Consider the following 22,990-nt stretch of genomic DNA (forward strand, 5'->3'; position numbering starts at 1 on the left):
CATCACACAGCCCCAAAACTCCCCCACACCCCCCCAACATGCCCCAGGAGTGCCCAGCCCATCCCAGCCTCACCAGGACTTTATTGGGTGCCAGAATGAGCCCCAACACCCCCATCCATGGGTCCCCCCAACACCTGCAGCCCCACAGGGGCACAGGGGACCCTACACCAGCAGGGAGAAGGCACCAGTCAACCCCTCCATGGTGGGGGGACATCCCAAATGCCCACCACCCTGGAGTCAACCACGCGCCAGCCCACCCAAGGACCCTTGTCCCTGACACCAGTGGCATGCAGGCCCTGGGTGAAGGCTCCACCATAAATAAGCATTTAAATTAATTAAATTAATCTGCACCCATGAAGGGCCCCGGCAGACCCCGAAGCCAAGCACCCCAGGGTGCCCCCGCCCAGGGGGGCTGCAGGGACAAGCCCCACGCCAGCACTAAGGCACAGGACAGGGCCGCCAAGTAAAAAGGAAATTAAAAAAAAACGGGGGGGAATTAAATATTTGGGGGGAGGTCCAGGGCAGGGAGGAGGCAGCATTAGCCTCCAAAGGCTCCCATTCCCTCAGGGGGGCCCAGGATCCCCAAAATCAGCCCCTCAGCAGGGCCCTCGTCAGTGTATGAGGGAATTAAGGGAAAGAGAATGTCCAGGGCAAAAGCTTCTGCCCTGACTCACCCCCTCAGGCCTGCTGGGAGGGAGGACCCCCCTACCCCAAAAATCCCCTCCAAGTCCTTGGTAGCTTCAGTGTGTCAGTAGAAAAGGCGCTGGGGCACAGCCCCGCCGGGCTCCCTGCGCCCCCCAAGAGCTGCCCCACCCCGGGGACCCGTGGTCCAGCACGGCTCCCCAGCCCCAGCCCTGCTCCCAGAGTCCCAAGGCGCAGTGGCGGCGGTGATGAGGATGCTCTGCCCTCGGTCGCTCCGGCTGCACCGGCGCAGTGTCCCCTCACTGCGGGGATGGTGTCCCCTCGCTGCGGGGATGGTGTCCCCTTGCTGCAGGGGATGCTGTCTCCTCGCCCCAGGGATGGTGTCCCTGCGCAGCCCAGCCACCCTCAGAAGTAGGTGAGGTTCTTGACAAGTCCCATCTCCAGCATTCGCTTGATGGCCACAGCCTCGTGTGACACATTGTGCTCTGACGCCTGCGGGACAGGGAGCAGGGGGTGACACCAGAGTCTAACAAGGAGGGGACACACGTTTTCCTTCCACCCCTCCCACCTTCCCACCCTCCACCTTGCCCACCCCTTCAGCCCCCCAAAAGCAAGGACAGAACTCCCCCCACCAAATGCCCCTGTCCATGAGTCCTTCTCCTCACACATAAACTGGGGATGGGTCCAACTCTCTGTCCCTCCTAACACATTCAGCTACCAAGAGAAGTTGGATGATGACCATGCAAAGGTGGAATTCAACATCCATCATGGGAGGGAAGCAAGAGGGAAGAGCCTCCCACACCATTCAGCATCCTGGCACTGCTCTTCTGGGCTGCCATCCCCCATCCGGGGGGACAATAGGGGGAACACGGACAAAACTGTGGGGCAGACACTTACAGCCATGGACTTGAGCGTGATCTGTTCATAGTAGTGGATGGTTTGCTTCTTGTTGGCCGAATCGGGGTAGCCAAAGCCCGCGATGTGCACCAGGTCACAGAAGTGCAGTGCCAAGGTGATGGCCAGCAGCCCTGTGGTGGGCTTCTGGGGGACACAGAGCCACAGCCTTCAGAGAGCTGCACAGGGACAGACTGTCCCCACTCAGGGGGTGCAGGGGGACCAGCCATCCCCACCCCTTACCTGTTTGACCTTCCGCGGTTGCTTCATGGGGAGGTTGAGCAGTTTAGCAGCAGTTACTTCCATGTAGTAGGGGTTGAGGATGCGCACTTGCTCCGGGTTTGCATCCCAGATCAATGGGGGCTGTTTCCAAAACCCTTTCCGAACCTGCAAGAGGCCAGATGTCCCCAAGGGTGGGGTGGCATGAAGGGTGGAGTCTGGAGCAGTCAGGGAGGGGTTGGACAGGGTTGCCCACCACGCTCACCCTCTTCTTGTCGTTGAGGATGGCCTCCATCCACTGGAAGTCCATGGGCTTGAAGGGCACGAGCACCAGCAGTGTGTCAGGGTTGTTCTCTGTCCGGGGATCAAAGTGGGCTGACTCCGGGTAGAAGAGGCGCATGGTGGTCTTGGAGCCCACATCCTGCTCATAACCATGGACCGGGGCGTTGTTCAGCCTTTGGGACATCACAGGGGTCAGCGCCAGCTGCGGGTGGCACTGGGGAGGGAGTGGTGGGCCAGGCCCAGGGCTGTACCTGATCACAACATCGTAGGTGTTGATGGTGTCCCCCATGGAGCTGTTGCGGAGCCGATGGCCATTGCCCACCACTGCACACCTCCGGCACTTCAGGCTGCGAGAGAACACCCTGTATCAACCAGACACCTTCCAAAAACTGAGTCATTTTAACCCCTAGGGGGGTTAACCCCATGCTGTCCAGTCTCCAAACCTTCTCATCCTCTGTCCACCACCCCTGAGTTGCACAGGTTCATTTTCCCAAATCCAGACAAATTCCAACCATCCCCCAAGAGAGCAATGAGGAAGAAAAAGAAAAGAAAAGCCCCTAAACCCAGCCCGGGGTTACCTCTGGATGCTCTCAGGCAGCGAGTAATGGGTGATGGACAGCAAGCGCAGGAGGGCGTCTTCTGCAAAGCAAGGGCGAGGACAAGGTGAAGAATGCAAGGAAGGCAGCTCCTGCCTGGCACAACACCCTGGGTGCTGCCCCATCCCTGCTGAATTTCCTCCTGCTGTTAATCCTGGCTTCAGGCAGATAATCTGTCTCTGGGGTTTAGTAAAACCTGGCCCACCCTAAAGTCTTTTAGAGGCACCATGTGCCACCAGGGTGAGGAGATACACTCTGCACAGTCTAAAAATCAAGAAAATAGCTTGTGAATAACCCCCAGCAAAATCGACCTGCAGCTGTCTTTAAGAAGAGGGAAGTTGAAACCCCGGGAGCAGCAGCAGGATGGACAGACCCCACAGAGCACTGCCAGGCTTACCACTTCCCTTGGTGCCATAGGGCAGCTCATAGAGTGATGGTGTCTTCACCCAAAAATAGTCCTTCAGCTGCAAGAAGAGCGGGTGTTCTCTCGTGTAGCTGCCAAGGAGTAAACGGCCAGTGAGACTGGGACTGGGGATGGCACAGGGAGGGGGGTCGTGGCTCTGCATCCCCCCACTTCCTGATTCCAGCCCCAAAACTCACTTCCCAATGAGCTGTGCCGCTTTCTTTTCCACCTCCCCAAGGGGACACGTTGTCTTGTTGTTTTCTTGCACAGGGAAATAAAAGCTGTAAAGGAAGAGGTTAATTAAACCAAATTATGCCTGTTCCTCTGCACCCCCGTCGTGGCAAAAGGGGCTCTGGCTCCCCAGGGCACCCACAGTGTGGGATTCAAGCTATGAGAGAGAGATTTCCAACTGGATTTAAGGCCAACACTGTCTGGGTATTTTTCTGCTGGGTTTGCAGCTTTGCATCAGAAGAGGTCTCTCTTGCTCTGCTCATGAACCTCACACTCCGGAGATGCTTTCCAGTCTCCATCAGCATCGCTGGCACTGGGAAGAGAGCACGGTTTCCCCATCCTCCCGGGCTCGGAAAAGCACCAGCATTTGCAAAAAAAACCACAGAGCCCAACCACCACCACACACCGAGGGGAAAACTTTGTGTCCCCTGTCCTCCAGCAGCAGCCGAGGATGCTGCCACCTCCCCAGCCCCCTGGGATCCAGCCAGACGATGCTCTGGCATCCCTGTGAGGGATGGGCAGGAAGAAGTTGCCTCCCTAGAGTGAAGGAAAGGGCAGGAGGTCCTTTAAACTTGAGTAAAAGGCACTCACAGCTGTATGTACCTGTCTTCCCGGTAGATCGAGTACCAAACCATCACCAGAAACAGCGCCAGCACCCCGAGTATCTTCCCTCCTGCATGCCCACAGAGGAGGGGGAGAGAAAAACCACCGTCAGCCAGGGGGTTTGGATGGTTGGATGTGGGGTCCCACAGCCTCCCTAGCTGGGTCCAGGATGGCACAGCCTTCTCCTCGGGGAGTAGCCAGGCTCGGCTGGCACCACACCCCAGGGAGGAGCTGGGTGGTTTTATCCCAGGTTTAAGAGCCACCGTGACATTCCTATTTCCTCCTGCCTGCTTTGCAACAAAGCTCAGGCAAACATCCCTTTTCCCATGTGCCTCCACCCCATTTTTGTACCACAAAGTCCAAGGGGTTCCAGGTGCCCGAGTGCAGAGATCAAGGTCCCCAAAACCACCCTCAACACGCCTTTCACCCGTGATACCCCAATACTCCATCACTCAACTGGAACCACAGTGAAGCAGCACCCAACACCCAAAGACAGATTTCCAAATGCAAATTCCCCAGGCCCCAAATCCCTGCTTGGACAGAGGAGATGGGACCCCCCTGTGGGACTCACGAGACTTGTTGATCATTTTTATCAGCAGGAAAGGGATCAGGCGAGGGCCGGAGCTCTCATCGCGGCTGGTCACCTGCAGCAGGAAAACAGGGAACAGCATGGGATCAAAACCCATCAGAGCTGACCCCAAAACCCCATCCAAGAGGCATCTCCCCCTGCTTGCCCATCTGCATCTGTGGACAAGCAGGTGCGAGGGTTCTCCAAGGGACTTATTTATTTCAGTTCAGATTTCTTTGCTGCCAAAAGGTTGGTTTAGACAACTTATCAAAGCTAGGCAAGCAGCTGCACTTCCCAAGGAGCTTCAGCCCTACAAGTTAAAGGCCAAAGGAAAAAAAAAAGGCATTAGAGAGGAAAAACAAGCCCCCAGTGGGGTTTCAACCATGAAATCCCATGGGGGGAGCCCAGCTTAAGCATCCATCTGGCACCAGCAGGTACAGAGCCCAATGTGCCACCACATAGCCAGTCAGAAAGGACAGAAGCAGCCAAGCAGGATCAAACCAAAGAGCATCACGTACTTGGGGAACCTCCAAGGCCTTGGATTCACCCATCCCAGCCCAGGGAAAGGAGGCACCGCGAGCTCAGTGCCCTCCCAAACGCTGCCCAGGGAAGCACAGCCACGTTTGTCCTCCTTTGAAACCTCTTGCTCCTGGAACGAGGAGCAAAGAGCCCTGGTTGGAGCCATCCCGGGATCGGCTCATCCCATCCCACCAGGATGGAAAATGAACTTACCGGGTGCGAGAAGCTTTGGGGTACAGGGGAGGCTTTGCTCCCTGGGTGAATCCTGCTCTAAGCTCGGCTCAGAGCTGGGCTTGGCTTTGCCACCCTGTAGCTGAGCTCGTCCTGGCTCTGTCTGACCAGCCACGGGGCAGGAGAGGGAGAGCAGCGTTAAATGCCAGCCAAGGGGAAAGGTGCACGCCCGGGCTGGGCGATCCAAACACGCAGAATGTGCCCATCAAAGTCTCCGGGATTAGTCAACACCTCACCCCCTCCCTGCCCAGAGAACCTGACACCTGCCAAACGCCCGGCAGGATCACGGCCTTGCCCAGCCAGGAAAACCTGCTTTGGGGGCAAAAATTTATCACCAGTAAGGAGAAATGGGACCAAATTAGGTCCTACAAGAGTCAGGCTCTTCCCTTCCCTTTCACGGGCTTCTGAAGTTAAAAGGGCAGGAGGGCAATCAATTAAAAAGGGCAGGGAGGGCAATTAAAAGGCAATTAAAGACAATTAAACAACGCTAAAAGCAACGGGACAGGACACCAAGAAAAGAAAATTGTGTCCGTTTGACAGCAGAGGGATGAGGACAGGTGAGGTCCTGCCAGGCCCCCTAGGAAAGCACCTCTCCCTCTGAACCACTTCTCTTTCATAAAACATGGATAATCGTGGCCCCACCATCAACTGGGGGCCCCAGGAAGGGGGAGCAAACCCCCCAGCCCAACTTACACCCTGGTTCTCCTCCTGCATCCACGTTTCTGACTCAACAAGCCCTGCTTGGGAAGATGAAATCCACTGCGGGATCTTCGAGGGTGGGAGCATACAGGGAGGAGACACTGGGGGGATCTCACCCCTTTACATGTTACAGCTGCTTGGAAAAAATAAAATTAGGGGAAGGTGAAAAGCAGCTTGTGCTTCCTGGGGGGTTTTGCTCTTAGCAAAACTGGCCACAAAAGCCCCGAGGGGAAATCCACCACCGCAGCTGGAGGCTGGGGATGCTCCTGGGAGGCCTGAGTGCCCCTGTTTGCCCAGAGCTGGGAAACTGCTGGCCACCAGGACCTGATTTTAGCACCAAATCCACCCCCACAGCTTCATCCTTGGGTGCCAAAACACCCAAAGGAGTGCACTTCACCCCTCCCACTGGTGAAGACACTAGGAAAATCCGCTCTCCCCACAATGTTTGCCTTTACATACCAGCTTTTTTTAAATAATATTTTTTGACAGCTTTATGATCTTTTCCCAGGCTTGTACGTACAAGCTGGGCCTGATGCAAAACTTATCTAAGGCAAACACAGCTAACAATCCCCGAGGAGAGGGAAGGTTGTTTAGTGAAGCGTTCAGGGAATGCAGAGCAAAACAGAGCACACCCGGCTGCCCCCGCGCCCGTGAGGCCTCTGGAATGAGTTCAAACTCCCCACAGCCCTCCCAGGTCCACAGCCCGAAAGCAGGAAGGTCTGAACCCTGCAGCTGCTGAGGACTGAAAGGTCTGAACACCCTGAGCAGGTCCTGTGGCCTCCTCACAGGGCTGCTGGAGGGAATGATGTCAAAGAGTCTTGCTGGTCCCCACAGCATCCCCAGAGCCTGCAGCATCCCTGTCCCACCACAGCATCCTCAGAGCCCTTCCTGATCATCCCTGTCCCATCACAACATCCTCAGAACCCTCCCACAGCACCCCAGTCCTGCAATATCCCTGTTCCTACAGCATCCCTGGTAAACCACAACATCCTGAGTCCCCTCCCACTGGCATCCCTATCCCATCACAATATCCCTCAAGCCCCCCTGAGCATCCCTGTCCCATCACAGCACCCTCAGAACTCCCACAGTATCCCTGTCCCATCACAGCACCCTCAGAACTCCCAGAGCATCTGTGTCCTGTCACAACACATTCAGAACTCCAAAAGCATCCCTGTCCCGTCACAGCACCCTCAGAGCCCATGCAGCATCCCCTGGATCCCCCAGCATGGGTCCCTTACCACAGCACCCTCCCTGGATCCCACACTGCAGCATCCCTGTCTGGCAAGGAAAGACTCAGTGCTCCTTGGGATCAACCTCTGCTCCCCCGGGGTCAGTCCAGGGCATCACCTGCCCCACCAAGCCCTGAAGCTGGGGGGAGCTCCCGGCTGGATTCAGCTCCCCACACCTGGAAGAAGGGGCTGGAAAAGCCCTCTTTGATGTCGGAGGGTTCACCCCCACAGCACCCCGGGCTGCGATTATCACTGCACAAAGGATTCAGAAGCCCCATGGCCCATTCCCCCTTTCCCACTCCCTTCCCCACCCTGTGTTCTGGGAAAGCCCCATCCCAGGATGCTGCAGAGGCAGCTCATGCCCAAGCCTCTGGAGTTTCCCTGTCTACCTCCAACCTGGAGCAGGATTTTGCCTCCCAGTTTCACCATGCTCCCTGGGAGAGGCCAGCAACATCCAACCCTTCTGCCAATTTCAGAGAAATTCATCCCTGTGTCTCCATCCATCCATTCCCATCTGCCCCCATGGCCTCAATGGCTCCAGCATTTCTGGATTTAAGTCATGTCAATCCACAAAGTGGCAGCAAGCACCTGCCAAGCTGCTCCCAGCAAAAAAAAAAAAAAAAAGGAAAAAAGGAATTTAAAGGCATGCAGCAAGCACAGAGGCAGAGAGTGGTTATAAATCCCCCCACACCATCCCAGCACGGATGGATGGTGATCCTAGGCCATCCTGGCAAAGCATCACAGACCAGCAGGCCATGCAGCAAAAACTCTCAGTATTTTTATGTTTCCATGGTAACCCACAGACTGGGAAAAGCGTGACACCAAGCGAGGACATCTCTCCTGTGCTCCCACCGTCCCATCCCACGTGCCCACGGGACACGGAGCCACCCACTGCCTGGTCCAGCTTCCCTGGCTAAGGATGCTCACTGAAAAATCAGCATCTTCGACAGTTTATCCCAAGAAAACATGCCTTTATTTTTAACTGGAGGAGAGTTGGATAGTGCCCTGGGAAGGGACACAGTCCCTAGGGATTCACTCTAGGCAGTAGGAACCAAAGGGAGACAGACAGACAGACAGCCAGGACAGCACAGCCCCCTTCAGTCCCAGCCACACCATCTCCCCCGAGCTTTCCCAGCACATGGAGCCTTTGGGAACCAGCAGGGCAGATCCTGTGCTCCCTGCAGGACAACAACCAGGATCGACCCCTGCAGCAGCAGCATCCAGCCCCGGGATGTTCCAAGCCCCCATCCCACGGGTGTTCCGCACGCGGTAGGGCTGGGATCGCCGCAGGAGCCCGGCAGATGCCAACTCGCCCCCCACGCCGGCCCAGCCGCACCCTGCCCGGCACAGCCATCGCCTGCCGCAGCCTGAGTGCAACCTGGGAGGCGGCCGGGGGCCATCCTGCGGGGAAAGGATCCAGCAGGCACTGCCTGGGCTTGGCAGAGCATCAAAGACACCCAAATCCCCAGCCTGGCATCCCAAACCTTCCTCATCCCGGCTGCTGTGAGCTCCCAGGGATCGGGGAATTTTTTTTCCAAGCTGGGAAGAAAATCCTAGTGGGATTGCAACAACCACCATTACAAGCCCAAAAGGCAGCAGCGTCTGGAGCTGAGACCCCTCCAAGAGATGTTGCACGGGATGGGGATGCTGGCAGGGAAACTGAGACACCGAGGGGGGACCAGGGATGCTGGGAGGGGAGAAGGGATGCCAAAAACCAACAGAGCAGAGAGATTGCAAGAGCAGGAGCTGCAGTGCCTTGGGCTGGAGAGATGAAGAGGGTCATGAGGACACAGCACTGCAAGTATCAACCCCACCGGACATTGGCCATGGCCCCACAGAGGGCGTGGAGCCAGCCCAGCCTGTGCCCTGATACCCACATTTATCCTATTTTAAGAGCCCTGCGAGTCACTTTAAAGGAATCTTTAAAGGAATCTTAATTGCCTCTTACTCGGAGAGAGGCAGAGCCGTTTCCTTAGCCGTGGTATCCCAGGCACACAATAACCCAGCCAAAGATTTAAGATAGGGGAAAACAACCCCTCGTTGGCATGTGAGCTTTAACAAAACATTTACCCATGACCAGGCTGCAATTTTGAAGGTGGCAACAGGGAATAAGCTCAGGTACAACAAGTATTTCCACAGTGGCAGTCCCCAGGATAAATCCAGGCTGCTTCTGCCTTCCCATGGCACTGTTGGTGTTAATGTGTTCCAGCATAATTCAGAGCAGCACTTCCTCCATTCTTTCCTTGTCCCCTATTTTTTTTTAATCCTTGCAGCAGAAAAAAACACAGGGATGGGAAACAAATCCCTTCCTACAGCTCCAAAATGCTGGCTCTGTGGGTATACCTGAGCATCCCACAGCTCTGGGGTAACCTCGGGCCATCATGGAGCTACAGGGCTACAGTTAAGCTACAATATTAGAGATTATATATTATTATTTATATTAGATAGGTTTAATCGCTCTTTTGCTATTTAAAGCACCAAAATAAAGACCCTTTCTTGCTATAACCTGGAGGTTACGACTGAGCTGCTGAAAAGAGCTGAGCCACCCAGGGGGTGACAAGTCCCTACTAAGGAGACAAGGACAGTGACAATGTGACCTGTGGGATTTCATCCCTGATCCCCAGACATTTATCCAGACACACCCTTCTCCTACCTGCCCCGTCCAGCCCCGGGATGGTGCCACTGTCACCTCGGTGCTGTGTTTACTCTCCAGTATCTCCATCCTCAGGGATCACCCGGGGATGCAGGCAGCAACAGAAAAAGCGGCTTTGGCAGCACAGCTTTGAACCCGTGTTTTGGGCTAAATCCCCTCAAAAAGCAGCAGGAAGGGGGAGGCAGCAAGCCGGGGGTGCAGGCAGGGTGCAGGCAGGGTGCAGGCAGCCTCTCCCGAGCTCTCCTGGGAGCAGCAAGCAGAACATCCACAGGGAGCACCACTCCCTTATAGTCCTGGAAGGTGAAAACTAAACCACGGAGATGCTCCAGTCCATCCCAAACCTAAACTCAAGCAATGCCCCAGCTCTTCTGGGAAAAGGGGTGGGAAATAAAGGGATCCGAAGCCCCAGGGCTGAGTTATCCCACAGGCAGCTCCCATCCCCAGCGGCTTTTAACTCTGGGACCCCCCTGTTGAGGACTCAGAAGCCAACTGCAGTCACTGTCCCCCTTGCAAGAGTTCATGTGCAACCTTAACCCCCCGGCAGAGCGGTTTCTCCTCCCTTTCCTGTTTTGCACCAGATTCAGAGGTGCGGAACCCCTAGAGCAACCCCACAGCCCGATTTAGCCAGCTCTGAACCCCGCGGCTTCCCTGCTCTTTTCTCCCCTGTTAGCAGCACAGAGGGAGATGCCCAGCAAATAACCCGGCTTTGCACCCCCAGAATCGCCTCAGTGCTCCATTAGCCCACGCTGAGAGAAGGATTCCCATCTCAGGGAGACCTTTCCCTGCATCCCCGGCAGCGGGAGAGGCTGCAGCCGGTCCCAGCAGGGCGGGGATAAGCTGGCAGCAATCACGGCTACTTACGGCCCGTCCTCTTGGTCCAGGCGGAGCAGGCAGCAGCTCGGCGGGATCTACGGGGTTGTCCTCTCTTCCCCTAGGAAAGGGAGAAGGGAGAACATCCTTAGGGCTACAGCCACCCACAGCGGCAGTGAGCGCAGGACGCTTCGCTTCACAGCCATCGGAGCATCCACAGATCCCCACGGATCCCAGCCAGGGCAGCCCAGGGGAGCAGAGCCCCGACGAGCAGCACACGTCGCACGGATGTCTGAGCTCGCCGAAAAGCCACCCACCTCCCACCCACCTCGGCCGGCAGCGGCAGCAGCCAGGGCTGAGCTCCCAGCCGCTCTTAAGGAGGAGGTGTGGCCGATCGGAGCGCTCCGCTCGCCGCGGCTTTCTCAACACCTCTTGGCCTTTCGCACCGAAATCCCCTTCTGTGACTCACTCGGACTTTTAGAAGACCCCACGAGATGGAGTGGTGTCCTTTACAGGGAAGGGGGAACGCAGATCTCCTGCCCTCCAGCATAGAAAACACTCTTTATTCCCACATCTCCAGTACCTTTCCCCCCAAAACCTTCCAAATTGCGCATCCTAGTAATATCCTTCTGATTCGGGGCAGGAAAAGACTTGCCAAGAAACCACAACACACAGACACCCGCCTGCCATGCTGCCACTCAGAGAAAGCCTCTCTGCTCTGCATCCCGAGTCATTTTCCCAGACGGGAAAAGTAATTTTCCCAGATAGGAGAAAATGAGCCATCCAGGTGGAGTAAGTGGAAAAATGAGCCAGCCAGGTGGAGCAATCCCACTGCTATCCCAATTAGCTCCTGGGCACCAGCTTTGGTATTTCCCCTGTGCCAATGGGATGGACAGGGAGTGGAGGGAGTCACGGCTCTCCCCCAAAAAACACACGAGAAGGAATGTCAGTTCATTTCAGTGCAAGAAACAGTGATGCAGGTGAGGAAGTCAAGCCTCTCTCAGACGCTTCTCAAGCCCTGGCAGGGAAGGTGCTTCCAAGGGGAAGCTCTGAAGGGCCAGAGGTTTCCTCCCCTCTCTCCATCTCCTCTGGCCAGGAAAAGCAGAGATGAGAGAGGTGCAAGCCTTCCCCACAGCATGTTCCACTCTTAACATCCCAATAATTTAACAAAGAGGGTATATCCCTGTGCAAGGCCTGGGGAAGGAAACCACCCGGCAGCCTGAGGTTTCTCATGGATACTTCTTGGCAGGGACCAGGCTTTCTGCATGTGCCCAAAGAGGACAGGGATGGCTCCATCCCATCATCACACCTTCCCTCTCCACCTAAAGAACCTTTGCTTCCTCCTTCCATCGCCATTTGCCTTGGGGAGCGATTAATCCTGAGAGCTCAGAGCAATCAGCAGCCAAACCAGATGCACTTGGGGCCACAAAATTCACCTTCGGCACCAGGATCTTTCCAGAAGCCCCGAATCCACCAGAGCACCCAACGTTGCTGCTGACAAGGAGCCTTTTCATTCAGAGCTGTGAATTATAGGATCCACTAACAAGGTTAAACTCTCCCTGGGAAGCTCCTGCTACAGCACTTCACGGCACAGCAGCAGCCCCTGCCCATGTAACTGAGGATGAGGATGCTTGGAGCTGCCTGGGGGGTGCAGGAGGATCCTGCAGCCCTGGATGAGCAGGAGTCTGTGATACCTTAAAGCACATCAGCCAAGCGGGATCCCGGTGGATCCGAGGTCTTGCCCTAAGCTGGTCTTTCCAGCTCGACTGGAAGAGCCAGGAGCTGGATTGCTGCCGGTCTTCCCAGGGTTGTTTTCCAGCCACCCGAGCGGTTTCCCTGCCATCAGCCGATGCAATTGGTCGCTCCCAGCCAAGGTCCAGAAAAGTCCCATCACAGTTCCAGCGCCCACCAGGTCAGAGGCTGCCGTCTCCACCACTCGCCGCAGGCAGCTCAACCCATCCGGCAGCTGATCCCAGCAGGAAATGAATGTCGCATATCCCAGAGCCCTCAAGAAACCCTGAACATGCTGGATTTTGCTCCTTTCCTTCTCCAGCTCTGTTGCTGGCCTCAGTCTCCTCTCCTGCCTATCAGTTTAATCATTTAAATAACAATTTCCAAATCTGAGCAGGGAAAAGGCACCTTCTGCCCACTCCCCAACATCTCCCTCCAGGATGCTCATGGCTTTGGTCAAAACAAAAACCCAACGGGCATAGTCCTTCCCATGCTAAAGACTAAAGCCAGCCAGGACTGCCCTTTGAGGGGCTCAGCCCCAGTGCAGGAGCATCCCGGCAGGAGCGGATATTCCAGAGGCAGGAGGGAACACACACAGGGCAGGGATGAGCCACCAAATTCCTCCTGTCATCATCCTCCCCATTGAGGACCAAATCCCCCCAGGGCTGTTCAAATAGAGGAGGGGGAGATGGAGGTGAGTCTCTCGCCCCTCTGCCCACCAGACCTGCAGCGAGGCAGCCGTCCGTCCGCCCGTCCCTCGGTGCTCCATCGCCAGCGCCAGCCTCCCTCGGTTAAAATTACCTCCCGAGGGGGGAGAGAGCAAAAGCCGGGCTGGGAGGGGAATAAAATCCAGGTGAGCTCATCCTCCTCCAGAGAAAACGTCTCCAGCTGGCACGAGCGAGGTGTTTCCAAGCCCAGCACATCCCTCACGTCAGCCCAGTGGCTATCGCCCTGGGACCTGCAGCTTATTCATTCAGCAAGTATTTAGTGGGAGATAATCCAGCTGCTTCCCAACCATCCTTTGGCCAAGCCAAAGGTGTAATTCCAGTATGGGAATTACATTTTGGGAAGAGGTTTCGCTAATGGTCATCCCAGTGGATGCTCCTTGTCCAAGACAGCACGAAAGAGCCGCCACCAGCAGACCTGCCATCCTCCACCCTGGGTTACTTTAATTCTATTGATAATTTTTTGAATTTATTAAAACTATTTTATTAAAAATAAGATCATTTAATAAACCTATTTCTATCAAATCCCTGAGAATGGGAAGAAAAGCAAAGCTGCCCAGCCAAGCCGGATTATCCAAAGCAGCGACCGACCTAAAAATAAACCACTGCTATTTAAGGATGAGCCTCCCACAATAACCACCCCCACCCCAAAATAAATAAAAGGAAAAAGTAGACATATTTCCAAGCCGGGGTGTTGAGCATCACCCACCACACCAAAAAAAAATGCCTATTTTGGGTTCATTTCCTAGCAAAAGTCTGCACTTCCAAGAGAACAGCAGCCCCACGCTTAACGCTGCTGATTTCCAGACACCCCATGCAAATAAATAATTAAGATTTAAAGCTGCGTTTGCATAATACAGATAATCTGTCGATTTAACTTGTAAATGCACGGGGAATTAAGCAGCGACGTTGTTAATTAGGCAGCAAAGGGCCTGGGAAGCCCCAGCTCCAGGGCAGATGCCGATGGACCATGAGGATGCTGAAGAAGCCGAATGTGCTGGGGGATGCAGGACTTCGGCAGTGGGACCAGGTGCTTGGGCAGGTGGCATGGTGTCAGGGCTCCAAATCCTTGTGTTCATCCATATTTTAACTGAAAATCACCCCCAGCTCCTCCAGCCCTTCTTCAGGAGCTGCACATCCCTTCCCACCCTGCCTACACCACCCAAGCCCTCGAGGGCTGCCGTCACCCCGCGAGAAAAAAGGCAGGGAAAAGGAGCCCGGGGTAAGATTTGAGGACAAATCACATCTTTTTGTTGCATAAAGAACCTGCTCTGACAGCCAGGCTCTTGGCTGCCCTCAGCCCCCCCACCCCAAATACCAGACCTCGCCTGGGAGCGAAACCTGTTGAGCCCGAATATGCCCAAACAGACAGCTCTTTGTGATTCCTTTTTTTTTCCCTTCTATTTTTTGGTTTGGAAGCAGCACTGGTGATCGCACAGGGATGGGCCTGAGGACATCCCAGCCCTTGGCACTGCTCCTGACGCCTTGTTCGAAGGCAGCATCACATTTAACCCCTAAAGACCCTCACTGCCCTTCATTTCCAACACCATCCCACTTTCCACACCCTGGTCCTGTTCAGTCCTGCATCCCCACAGTCCACTTGCATACCCCCCCTGCATTCTTCTCTCCCATTTCTCACTTTACACCTCATTTTCCCCCTCAATGCTTCAGTGCTCTCCTCCATTCCCAACTCAGACAGGTCTGATCCATCCTCATGCCATAAAATCTCACCCACACACCACATGCCAGGGGGGTCAGATGAGCCCAATAGCCACAGAGCTGCCAGGCTGGGGGTTTGATCCCCAGCCAGGGGTGTTTTATGATCCATGGTAGGAATGCTGGGCTGGCAGGGTGTGCACAGCACCAGCAAAGCCCCAGAGCAGAATTTAACACTCCTCAACTCTTGCTCAGCACTCTCCTGCCTCAGTTTCCTGCCGTTTCGTGGCTCAGGGAAGCTCTGCACCATTGGCAATGCAGGCACGGTTTGCAGCAGGGAGCCCAAACCCCAAACTCCATCCCAGCTCATTTCTCTACATTTTAAAAGAAATTTAAAAAACACCCGATGTCGCAAGCAGCTCAAACCCTGACGGAGGATCCACCCCGGGGCTCCGGCTTGTGCAACACCGCGGGGTGAGTTCCAACCTCCCGCCACTGGCATCAGGCTCTGGTTAAAAAATTAAGGCTCAGCTTACTCAGCCTGGCCGGATATCGGGATGTCAAATCCGGCCGGGAAAGCTTCGGCGGGCTGGGGGAGACATTTTGCAAGGGGAAGAGCCGGAGCAGGAATGGCATCTGGAAGCGATTGAAGGCAAGGAGCCTCTCCCTGGCGCAGCAGGGAATTCCAACGGCGTGAGCTCAGGTTAAAGCCTCCTTCACAGACCCGGGATTAAAGAGAAGAACCAAACTTCAGCACAGATATGTATTTTTAAACCTGCAAAAAACAAGGGAAAGGGAGCCGAGCTTCCTGCTTGGTCCTATCCGGACGTGGCTTTGTGATTTAGGGTCGTTCTGACTTGCAATAAAAAGAAACCAAAATTCCAAAAAGGAGTAGAAATCTCTCCACGGGTTTGTGGATCTAACTTCTGGCGTGATGTCAGGAGTCCTCCTTCACCATCCATCCCTTGGGATTGCTGCATCCCACCTCTGAGCATCCCTTGCCAGCACAGGCTGCATCCCACGATGGTCCTTGAGTGGCAGCAAGCCCAGGAGCATCCCAGCATCCTCAGGATGGCATGGAAGAGCCACTGGATGATGCCAGCCTAGCTTGGACCGAGCTGTCCTCTGCAAGGAGCTGATGCAGTGGGGAGTCCCCAGCCCCTTCCAGTCTTCCCTGAGTGGAGGTGAAATATTGAAGCTAAAATCCTAAGGCATCAGAGGCACAGGGAGCAGCAGCTGGTCAAACCCACCTTCGCTGGCCATCCCAGCAGAGTGGTTTATGGCGGCACAGGATCCCCACGGGATGGGCAAACTCCAGCCCTGCTGTGCCCCATCCCACTCTCCCGAATCGCTGCTTCAGCCCCATCACACCCCGAGCACCCCAAAAGCAGTGCTGGTCTGACCCCTGCCCAGCTCCACGCACCTCCCTGGCGCGGCTGTGCCCATCCTGCACCGACCCGTGGCTCGGCGGAGCCGGGCTGGCCGGGAGCAGCGGCTGCCAGCACTGCAGCTCGGAGGTCTCCGGCAGACGGCAAAACACATCCTGGAGAGCAGCCGCAGCCTGCGCCAGCCTGAAACCACTCCGAGCATCCGCCAGTCCGAAGGGAAACCAGGATGGAGAGTGGCTCCTTTGGTTTTTCTGTTCCCCGACAGCCAAATGCCTTTCTCCTTCCTCCAAGGAAACTTTCCAGCCCAACCCCGGTCACATGCAAGGGGTCAGCAGCTGGAAAATCAAGAGATTAGCAAGTACTGGGGTTTTTTTTCCTCTTCCCTCCCAAGAAGACACAGGGCTTTCCTAGAAAAAGTGCAATAAACACGATGATCACAGCTGCAGGATGGAAAAGTGAGAAAGGAAAGTGAAGGGAACTTAAGAAATACCCGAAAAAAAGAGAACCAGAAGTTGCAACGAGCAGCGTGAAAGCATCAAATCATTTCCTTTCCTCACTGGAAACCCAAAACCACTCATGTAAGTGTCCCTGGTGGCAGCATATGGCAGGGGGTCCCAGCCTGGACTGGGTGGAGCAGGATGGGATCCTAGAGGGATCCAGGTGAATCCTGGCTGCCAATCTCTGTAGGAACAGAACCATGTCCCTGCTCCTTACACAGCCATCATGCTACATCCAGAGAAAAAAAAAATGAAAGGGGGAAAATAACAAAATAATATTTAAAAAAAAAAAAAAAAAGCACAATAGGGAAAGCTGTGGAGAAGCAGATTCCACGCTGCCAGCCTGCATCAGCTCTGGAATATTCAAAGCTAAAGCAATGGGACCATCACTTCATCAAAGAGAACAAGCAACAGAATACATGGGATTTAGAGATATTGCCAAATAATTAATTAGCAGGATTGAACCTGAGAATTGCTGCCAGCTGAAAACCTCTGAACACAGGCATGGGGAGGGCACTGGTCTCAGCATTCCCACTCCTGCAGCCTGGCATCCACCTCTGATGCTGGTTGCAAGAATGGGGATGACACAAGCTATAAAAATACAGGCTTGGAGACATCAGTACAGCTGCTCCAGAGTTTGAAATGCATGTTTTCCCTCCAGGGTGGATCCTCCAGCAGGATGCTCCAATCCCAGCTGTGGAAGACACCCTGCTTGCAGACCTCCATAGCTGACATCCCTTAAAATCAGTGTCCACAGATGGTTCTTCCTTTTATATTTACATTTGCAGAGGCATTATTCCTAAGAGTTCGGTGCCTTGCTGGAACAGCTGCTATTAACTCCCTGCCTGAAGCAGGATGAGTGAGCAGCCCTCTAATGATGCAGATAATTAGGGACAGGGGTAAGGGAGAGTCCAGCAAAGCATGTTGATCCCATCCTATAACGACATGAGGAGTTCATAAATGTTGGACACATTTTTAGGAGTCAGGGTAGGAAGAGGACACTTAAACCATCAATTCTGTCACTGATCCAAGGTTCTGCCCTGCCCTGGGTCTGTCCCACGGACACCCTTGGCAGAGACAGGTGGCAAAGCCTGGGCAATCCATCTCCTGCTCCAGGAGATCCAGAGGGAGAGGCCGGCAGAAAAGATGGGGAAATTCAGCAGAGCTTCCCAAAAAGTCCAGCACAAGACTTTACTCAGCTCATCTCACCAAGAGATGGAGATCAGACTTGCCGAGCAGCCAGCATCAACCCACTGGGCATTGCCCTACTGATCCAACGGCAGAGAAGGTGTCTGAGCTGAGGAACACAAAAAAAAAAAACACCCAGAGGAAGAATTTTCCTTTGTTCTCCACTCCCCAGAACAATAAAACACCACTGGTTCACCCTGCAAAGACCTGACATGAAAAGATCAATGTGGAAAGGTCCAGCTGGTCCTTTTCCTGCTGTCTCAGGGAAGGCATCCTCATCTCTCCCTGGGAACAAGCCTGTCCCGTGGGAGAAGAGGGCTCCAGGCACACAGTGGGACAGGATGGGGTTTATCCTGCACCAGCATGCCCAGATCCTGCTCCCAGCAGCTCTGTCCACACCAGCACTGGGTGGGAGATCAGCAGCGACCTCTCCTACCCCTTTGAGATCACCAGGCTACTGGAGCACATCCATCAACCAGTCAGAGGATGCCCAGGGATGGGGGAAAAAAGGCTCAGACCACTTAACAAATCCTCCTCAGCCCGTTGTTCCGCACGTCCTGAGCTGCACACGGGGCACGTCCTCCCCTCCCGGGGCCTCCGGGAGCATTTTCCCTTCCTCATCCCGGCTCCTGGGCACTCCTGTCACCCAGAGCCATCGCAACGAGCCCACCCCGTGCCGTGGGGAGATGCCAGACCCTCTCTTCCCCGGGTCTCGGGGTGGGATCTCCTTCCTCGGGAGTGGCCACGGGCAGGAGCGATGCCAGAGGCCGTTTTTTCCCGGCAAGACGAGGGGGTTTGTTTTGCCGGGAATGGGGAGACAGCAGATGGAAGGGCACTGGGAGAGCGGGGGTTTTCCTCTCGCCGCTGCCCACACTCACACTTCAGGCACTGATTAATTGCGTTAATTAGAAAAACAACCATAATAATTGTTTAAAAACCCCACAAAACGTAGAAATAAAGCCACTTTCTCCCTTTCTGACGTGCCGCGCTCGCCAGGACATCGATGCCGAAGGCGTGGGGTGCAGCGCTGGGGGTCCGAGCTGGGGTTAGCGGGGAGCACCCCAAATCCCAAATTTGCACCCCAATGCCAACCCTGCCCGGCAGCTGCCATGCGGCCATCGCTCCTGCCCTGCCCCTCGCCCTCCAGCGCGGGGTCCCTTCCTCCAGCGCCCCAAAACACACCGGGGCTTCGCTTCCCACCCCGCTTATTTTGCTCAGCGCCTCCCGACTCGCAAACCCGCTTTGCACACGCGACACGGGGGGCACGGCGGGACACGGCGGGACACGGCGGGACACAGCGGGACACGGGGGACCCCCGGCTGCAGACTCACCATGGGGCGGTCGGGGGTCGGTGCGGCGGGAGGATGCGGGGCAGTGCGGGATGCGGGGCTGGCCCGGGGCCGGGCGGGGGACACACGCTTGCGCACAGCGCGGGATGGGCGGCGGACGGAGCGGGAGGAGGAGGAGGAGGAGGAGGAGGAAGGAGGGAGGGACGAGCATCCCGGGAGCTGGAGGCAGCCGGTCCCTCAGCCGCGGTACGGGATGGGGGGAGAGGAGGACAATAACCAGGACAATAACCCCCTCCCCGTGCCTCCCCCAAAACCCCGCTCCCTCCCCAAAAATCATGGCGCTAGGGGCAGACCCTCTCAAGGCAACGCCGCGCCGCACAAATCTCCCCAAAACCCGCCGAAATTGGCTCACAGCAAATTTTTAGGGGTAGGCAAAGCTCTTGATGGAGATTGACGCTGAGCCAGGGGGTTCACACTGCTCCCCCACTGAACCCCCTAGAGATGATGCTGGAAGCCCCTTGAGATTCTGCTCAACCCATCATGAGATGACACACAAAGGCTCTGGGGATGGCTTTGCTTAAAATCATCAACTAATATAAAGTATTTTCCTTTTTCCTGAAAATAAATTAATCCTCACCACAGGGATGCCACATGTCAGGCCGCCTTGCTCTCCCACAGGAATCCATGTCCATCTCACCCCACAGTCCACAAAATTAGCAGTCAACCTTTTGAAGCTTTTTATATTCCCCTCAAAACTTTTTTTGTTTCTCCAGTCTCAAACTCATCCCTCCTGCCCGGGGTGAGTTTTGCCCATCCCTGAGATAACATGTCCAGTGCCAATATTAATTGATAAAATACCTGTGGAGCTGATATACCTGATTTTGCCAAGGGAACTACATCAATATTTGAAGAGAATCCTTGCCTCATTCGTCATCCTCATGAGGATGGGGTTTCCTTGCCATTAAGAAGTGGGGCAGAGTTTTACCCGTGGTGACAGGCAAACTCGCCATAATTAGGTTTTAATTGCCACAGGCTTGTAGACGATCCAGGGTAATTAGTGGGGCCACAGCTCGGCAGGGATTTGCTTGAAGGATATTTTGACCCTACAGTCTCATGGGTTCCCCTGCTTGGTTTATTGCATCTGAAAATAATAAACGCCATTCAATGAAGCTCCAGCAATATTAATGCATCCCAAATGTCTATTTCTGCCATTCCCCCAAGACAGAATATTAAAAGAGGCTGCAAAGTTTTGCTTCCCTGGATCTCCTCAGTCCCCAGCAGCTGCGTCCTGCTGGTGGTGGATGGGGCCATTTGGGGCTGATGGTCTCCATCCCCAGCATCCAGCCATGGCCCAGGGCAACATCAACAGCACTGCAAGCAGAATCAAAGCCCTTGCAGAGATGCAAACCCAGGATCAGGGAGCTGCCTGGCCCAGACCTGTGTGCCAAGAGGTCACAGGGCTGCGGCTCGGGCAGCACCAAGTTTTGGAGGAGCAATAGACACCAGCTGTGTCCATCCCACAGGAATCTCAGGACACCTCTTTGCATCCATACAGCAGGCACAAGGTACCTGTGTTGCCTTGGGTGGACCCAAACACCAGCCACGAGCTTCCTGTGGCCACCACAGCCCCAGCAGACAACAGAGGTTAAGCCCACCAAAAATGGGAATGTATTTGCTGCCATAGCAGAGTGCCAGGAGCCTTCACTGGGTAGTTAGTCACTGCTAATGACTACACCCTGCCCTAATATTTAATTTACAAAGGGTAAATTGCCAGTTGGATTAATTCAGCATGATGAGCGCCGAGTAATTTGGAGAAGAAAAGAGGGGGGGAAGAAATGCTGGCTGTTTGAGAAGTGAATTTGTAACGAGCTCTGCCATTGCCTGGTGCAGAGCCCTTCAGAACTCACAGTGGTGAAAGGGTTTGGGAAACACCATGGCTGCTGCAGGGCAGGACAGGACTGGTGTGCTGCCCCACCAGGGCACGGGCAGAGGCTGTGCCATCCATCACACCACAGACAAAACACTCCCAAAAGGGTGACGAGGCCAAAGCAGGAGCCAGGCAAGCAGGATCTATTCAGGAAGAAGGAAGGGGATGCCCTCAGCTGGGCTCACAGCATCTGCTCCAGAGGGACAAGAATGTGGCAATTCATGCCCAGCACAAGCTGGCTTTGTCCTGGATCACCTCGGTCTCCCCCTTCCTCAAGCCACAGCCTGGGAATGCCATCTGGCTTTGCAGGCCAGGACTTCAATTAATCCTTTGAAGGCTCCAGATCCATCAGAATGCTTCCCCCAACCCCTTCTTTTGGGACACACAGAGAGAGCCTCCTTGCCTGGCTCCATGTACCCCTCTGCTCCCCTGTGCAGTCTCCCAGGAAAACGATTCCTCCAGTGGGAGCCAGCAGATGGTCTGTGGAAGATGTGCTGCTTTGTCGTCTGCCACAGCCCTCAGAGAGTCTATTTTCAAGACTGAGGGTGTTTTTTCAACACCTGAGGGCCAAGGAGCCTTCCTTGGAGATGGGATGGGCCTGTCTGTTGTTTAATCGTCTCCATTCCTGGGCTGGCCTGGGTGGGGATGTAAAACTGGGATGCTCCCTCATGCAGCGAGACCAATCTCCCTCTTGGCAGAGAAAATGCTTTGGTATAGAAAAAAATTCATCTCCATCCCTGAGCAATTTAAAACCTAAGGAAGGGGAGAGTCATGGGACAGCCAACCGTGCTGACCATGTCCAGATCCTAAAGCTCCCCAGCTCCCCAAATCAACTGGCCCCAGCTCTGCTCTACTCAGGAGGTGGGTAGAGCTGAAACAAAAGGGAAAGGCTCCCTCAGCAGATCATTGCAGCTTTCTTACTATGGATTGCACGTCTAGACTCCAAGAATAATTTGGAAAATACCTCTAAGATCATCAAGCCCAACTGTTAGCCCAGGAAATGGGAATCTCTGCAGAGAAATAAAGGAAGGTAGCTGCATCCAGCTGCTCTGCCTCTCCCTGCTGCTAAAAGGCATCAGGGAGCTGCCTGACCTGAATATTTATAAATGGGATGAGCTGAGCAAAGCCCTAGGGCAGCTCCAATGATGCCACTTTGCTCCAGCCCGTGCTTCAGCACAGCCAGCAGCCTGGGAAAGAAAAAAAAAATAAAAATCACATCTGGGTTTTCCCCCATCACCAAAAAAATCCTCTTAGAGCTCATGTGTTGCAAGGAAGAACTGGGGTACCAGTGAGATGATTCTTGCAATTACATCCCTGGTTACCAGCTGGAAACCAGAGCCCTTTTTGGCACCAAGCACTCATGAAGTTTTCAGAGGTTGGAGCTCAGCAAAGAAGCTGCCAGGGAACCAATGGCTGGGTGGCCAAGCAAGCTCCCTCTGTACAGAGAAATTGGGGTTTTCATCACAATAAATCATTGAATCCAACTCCTGGAACTTTCCTGTCCTGCCGCCACCTTGGCAGAAGGAAGAGCACTAGTATTCATTTTTTGAGGGTTTCAACCCATAATCCTTGCAAAGCCTTGAGCAGCCTCTGTCAGGAAGGGGCCACCCCTATGCACAAGGCTGTTCAGACAGATGACTAAGGAGCAGCAGAGAGGTGATGGCTCTGGGGCTGGGGATCAGGCAGCACACAGTGCTTGTCTCCACAGAGCCAGACAGGAAGGGCGAGGACTGGGGTTAGTCATTGGAGTTCTTTGGAGCAAGGCACCCCTCCCTGCCCTAGGAAAGCTGCAATCCCACTCCCAGGGGTAAAGCTGTAGAAAATACATGAAGCTTTCTGGAGACAGGAGGGTTTTTTGGACCTGTCCATCTATCTACTGTCCTGTTTGGGATGACATCTGGGGACAGGTGGAAAAGACAGATACACACAGCCACTCCTGCCCAAAGCCCTCTGCTCACTGCATGCCAGAGCTGCCCAGTCTGGGGTAAAAATCCAGCACACTCAAAGGGG

At 54.7% G+C, this 22,990-nt stretch overlaps 1 protein-coding gene across 7 annotated transcripts; it reads right to left on the reverse strand.

Moving 5' to 3' along the window:
- Positions 1–63: 63 nt before the first annotated feature.
- Positions 64–19,158, reverse strand: ST3GAL4 (ST3 beta-galactoside alpha-2,3-sialyltransferase 4). Of its 7 annotated transcripts, none has more exons than XM_085081772.1 (12): positions 19,096–19,158; positions 10,631–10,700; positions 4,442–4,514; positions 3,859–3,940; positions 3,234–3,317; positions 3,031–3,128; positions 2,616–2,676; positions 2,289–2,384; positions 2,021–2,210; positions 1,780–1,923; positions 1,540–1,683; positions 64–1,134 (listed from the first exon to the last, which is right to left on the reverse strand). In XM_085081772.1, exons 3-12 carry the CDS (start codon positions 4,455–4,457, stop codon positions 1,048–1,050), a joined length of 1,002 nt encoding a protein of 333 aa, XP_084937898.1. In that variant the 5' UTR covers positions 4,458–4,514; positions 10,631–10,700; positions 19,096–19,158; the 3' UTR covers positions 64–1,047. The 7 variants fall into 7 exon arrangements, with proteins under 7 accessions (XP_084937898.1, XP_084937892.1, XP_084937893.1 ...); XM_085081766.1 differs by lacking the exon at positions 19,096–19,158 and adding an exon at positions 16,115–16,506; XM_085081767.1 differs by lacking the exon at positions 19,096–19,158 and adding an exon at positions 16,115–16,486 and having other exon boundaries at positions 3,871–3,940.
- Positions 19,159–22,990: the final 3,832 nt, after the last annotated feature.

This window comes from Lichenostomus cassidix, chromosome 24, assembly GCF_008360975.1.
Source record: "Lichenostomus cassidix isolate B80296 chromosome 24, HeHo_3.0, whole genome shotgun sequence".
Lineage (NCBI taxonomy): Eukaryota > Metazoa > Chordata > Aves > Passeriformes > Meliphagidae > Lichenostomus > Lichenostomus cassidix.

Bases quoted from the DNA above. Each gene is read 5' to 3' on its own strand.
- ST3GAL4 (XM_085081766.1), bottom strand. From the start codon at position 16,281: ATGCTCGGAGTGGTTTCAGGCTGGCGCAGGCTGCGGCTGCTCTCCAGG. The intron at 4,515-10,630 runs GTAAGTAGCCGT...TTCCTGCTGCAG, and splicing joins CTGGACCAAGAGGACGGGCC to GTGACCAGCCGCGATGAGAG. The intron at 1,684-1,779 runs GTAAGGGGTGGG...TGTGTCCCCCAG, and splicing joins AACCGCGGAAGGTCAAACAG to AAGCCCACCACAGGGCTGCT.